Here is a 3,928-nt window from a genome sequence, read left to right on the forward strand (position 1 = left end):
ACCATATTAGAATAATATATTACCTTATTTATTACTTATATTAGCGGTTCATCATTAACATATCATATATATATATATAGATCACACGTGCGCTGAAGTGAACTAACCCTGGAACAGAAGCGGCTCCGGAGCAGGGCTGCGTTCAGCCCCGACAAAACGGTGCAAAACGTGTTTTAAACGGAAACGGTGATGCGTTACCCCGTTGCAGGAAACATGTCGTTCAAACCGGAAACCGTAGCAAAACGGTGTACACCGGTTTGAGCTGGAACTTGCCCCAGCTTCCTGTGGAGCCCGGAAGTTTCAAAATAAAAGTAGCTACAATTGTTTTCTTCAAATCACACAAAACGATACGTTTTCTCTCTCGCTCTCTCAGTTTAAAATAACCCATTCACTAGGACATGCGCTAATACAGGAGTGAAAACTTTGTCTGTAAAGCCATTTCATTGCAAGCTTCTCATTCCTAAAGTCCAGGTGCGCAATTTTTATGGACAGGTGGTCAGTTTTATTTTAATATGCAATGGATTATCAAAATTAAAACAACACAAAGAACACAACATTTTTAGGAAAATAATAATTATTAACATAATTTAAGGAAAAAAAGTTAGTTTTTTACTCATGTAACCTTGCATTTTAATAATGTAACAAGTAATGTAGATTCATGTAGCAAACGAGAATCGCTAAAATAAATGTATGAGTATATTTTGAGACAATGATTTCTTAAAGGCAATTAAAGCAACAGTTTTTAAATAACAGAAGAATATGTAATAGTATGGTATTTGGGGTAAACAGCGCAGTATTTTTCTAAAATATATATTTTAAATGTTGCTGCAAGAGAAGCATATCTTGCAGAAAGAAAAGAGATTTGATAAGTCTTGATAGCGTTTTATTTTGCTGTATTACTGTTATACAGCAGTCAGACCTGTCAGGTTTATAAATGGTAATATGGAAGTTTAATCTCATGTTTAGTTATCAGAGGAAAAGCAAGGGGAAATGTTTCGTCAACCACTACACTGTTGTTAAATCCCGGATCCATTTCTGTTTAGCGATTAGTGTTCCAGTTGCTATGCATTTAATGCTTGAAAATCGTGATAAATGCATTTTTGATTTTTGTTTGTATCAATATAAAACATAGCTTTGTTGTTATTCAATCACATCTGATCACAGTGTGTCTAATCAATCTATTTCTGCTCAGTTTACTACTTTTACTTCAACAGAGACTGTTGACTAAACACTTGTATTTTTTTTATGTAATTAAAATGTAACAAAAAAAAAAAAGTGTTCCACATATTTCCTGTAATTATTAATGTTGTCAGGTGGTGCAACCCTGTCAATTCTTCATTTAAACAAACGAATAACAGGTCTGTATTAAATGCATTTATTTGTTGTGTGATTATTTTTCTGTCTTTAAAAGTAAAATCAAATGCTGAAGATACTAAACACCCAGCCATTACAATGCAATAATTCTAAATGAATATGAATAAAATACACAACCACAAAATAATAATGCATTAGGCACCGTAGACACTCTAGCAGTTGCTCTGCTAAGATTTCACTTAGAAATAAAATGAGGAATACAAATATAGATTTATAAATATTCGGTTGACACTCACCTGACATTTTGTCAAAAACTGAATTCAAACACTTTGAAATGTTATTCAACAAATGAAACTCAAAAAAAAAAATGCATTACATTCATTTGGAAAGATTTTCAAAAATGAATGATTTTATTTGTCATTGACCCTAATACATAAATATGCTAATTTCAGAGTAATTTACTCCACTTAACAGATGTGCATATTCTAAAATCATGTTTAAAGCTTTCACTGTGTTACAACGTTACGGCCCATTGATCAGGTGAATGTAATTAACTTGGCAGTTTTCCCAAAATAAGCCATAGTGTTACATATTAACCCAGCTGTATCATTCAACTCTACCCAAACCAGTATGTATGGCACATAGTGTTGGTTAGTAATTAAGAGGATTATGAGACCAAGTAAGTGTGTAAAGCCATGCTGCATGAACCAGAGGAAGAGCAACACTTCCACTGACGTGACCATATCATGTTTATCACTTAAACACAATCAAGTGAAGTGCAGCGATGCTGATGATGAAGCTGCTGGTGTGGTTTGGTCAGTCAGTCCCATCTGGAGCTCTTCCTCCTCATGTGTCTCTCTCCCTGGCCGTCCACAGCCTCGTACAGCTGCTGCTGGTTGTCTCTGACCGCATGCAGATAGCCCAGGTACCCCACACACAGCGTGAGGCTCAGCAGACCCACAGCCATCACCGGCTTATTCTGAGGGAAGCACGGAGATGTGCGTCAGCACTACGAGCCCGGCTCAGGATTACACCTGCACTATATATCGAAAATATCGCTAATGAACATATCGAGACATATCGGCATGCGATATCTGAATTATTTTAATAATAGGCTACTTCAAAATGTTTTGGGTCGATGCATGCAGCAGAGAACAGACTGGGCACGCGACTGCTACTTACGTGACTTGCTTGCCGTTAAAGAGAGTTATTAAGTGCAATACATAGCTGTCTGCTGTCTGACACACACCTGAAGCACCTCTCAGACAGCGTGTGATCGCTACAGTTTTCTTCTTTCGCGCTTTATTACACTCGCACGGTCAAACACACACACAGTTATGTCTCGACGCGTACTCATGCAAACATCAGATTCGGAGCAATAGGATCCCAGCAGCCTAATACAGTAAAGCTGCAGCTGTCGGTCAAACAACAGAAGAGAAAGAGAACATCACTCACTTACATTTGTAGCTTTATTATGAATCAATGCAGGCTATATTTAATTCGTGTGAAGTCTATGCAGTGTTTTAGTTTTACTTTTGATTATTGAGTTTCTGTATTGAATGCTACACTGTAACCGATTTTTGTCATTTGAACAGTATTATACTGTAATATGTGTATACAGTATTTTACTGTAAACCACAAAGGATTATGGGAAAATATACGGTCACTACTGTATTTCCTCACTACTGTAAATCAATTTATGATGATTAATGGCCGTAAAAGGACAAAAGAGAAATGCACCGTTAACTCGACGAAAGGTAGTATGTTATTTCTGTTTTATGCAAAACTGCGATATTTTAAGATGTTTTCACTTGTTAACAGCAAACTAACATTATTCATCGTGTCATTTTTCATGTCGGGAGTTTGAGCCTTTTTTTCTGACTGACGGCCAGAATGCTGCCAAAAGGCTGATAACATCGACTGCTGAGTAAGTTAAGGTCAGCTATATTAGACGAAATAACCCTTAGTTAAACCGAGAAACACGTTTGTATGTTCTGCTGCCCTTTAATGCAAGTTAGCTCCTCTGGTGAGTCGTTATTTAACCTTAACAGCGAATTAACGTGAAATACCGAGGTAAAGTGCGTTAGGCAACATCACTGTTTCAGTGGAGATATTAAACAGTATTTTCTAGTACTTCTTTTGTTTGTTATTTTCAGATTTCTAGTCTGGATGTGGTCTGCAGCGTCGGAGGTGTATCTTGGATCCTCCTCTTGTGAATGCCATAGTATCGATGATAACATCAACTGGTATGTTAATAATGTCAGTTAGCCGAAGTTAACTAACTTAGTTGAACAAAGAGAAGCATAGTAAGTTATCTTCTTTACTCTGCCTCTTTATCGCAAGTAAGGTAATTCTCTTCAAATGCTATTTAAGTCAGAAAGTGTGTACCAATGTCGTATGTAACTTTAGAGACGGTCCCTAAATTCAGTGACAGACGTAACGTTAACATAAAACAGTGAGCTAACAACCTACTGAGGAAAACTGAGTGAAGAAACACCACTGTTAAGAACATTAAGAACATCTTATTTTGAAGTTTGTGGTCGTGTCGTCTGCATCGGAGGTGTATCGGAGTCTTGTGTTAGTTGTGTTAGTAGCAGGTGAGCTTCCATCAGCT

At 36.9% G+C, this 3,928-nt stretch overlaps 1 protein-coding gene across 1 annotated transcript in view; it reads right to left on the reverse strand.

The window, feature by feature from the left end:
* Positions 1 to 1,702: 1,702 nt before the first annotated feature.
* smim8 (small integral membrane protein 8) overlaps positions 1,703 to 3,928 on the reverse strand; it is a 7,859-nt gene continuing 5,633 nt past the window's right edge. The window contains exon 2 of the mRNA XM_016503634.1: positions 1,703 to 2,293. Within this exon, the coding sequence (XP_016359120.1) occupies positions 2,135 to 2,293 (159 nt within the window). The 3' untranslated portion in view covers positions 1,703 to 2,134. The remainder of the gene's footprint in view (positions 2,294 to 3,928) is intronic.

The sequence above is a fragment of the Sinocyclocheilus anshuiensis genome, unplaced genomic scaffold (assembly GCF_001515605.1).
Source record: "Sinocyclocheilus anshuiensis isolate Anshui unplaced genomic scaffold, SAMN03320099.WGS_v1.1 scaffold5021, whole genome shotgun sequence".
In the NCBI taxonomy this organism is placed as follows: domain Eukaryota; kingdom Metazoa; phylum Chordata; class Actinopteri; order Cypriniformes; family Cyprinidae; genus Sinocyclocheilus; species Sinocyclocheilus anshuiensis.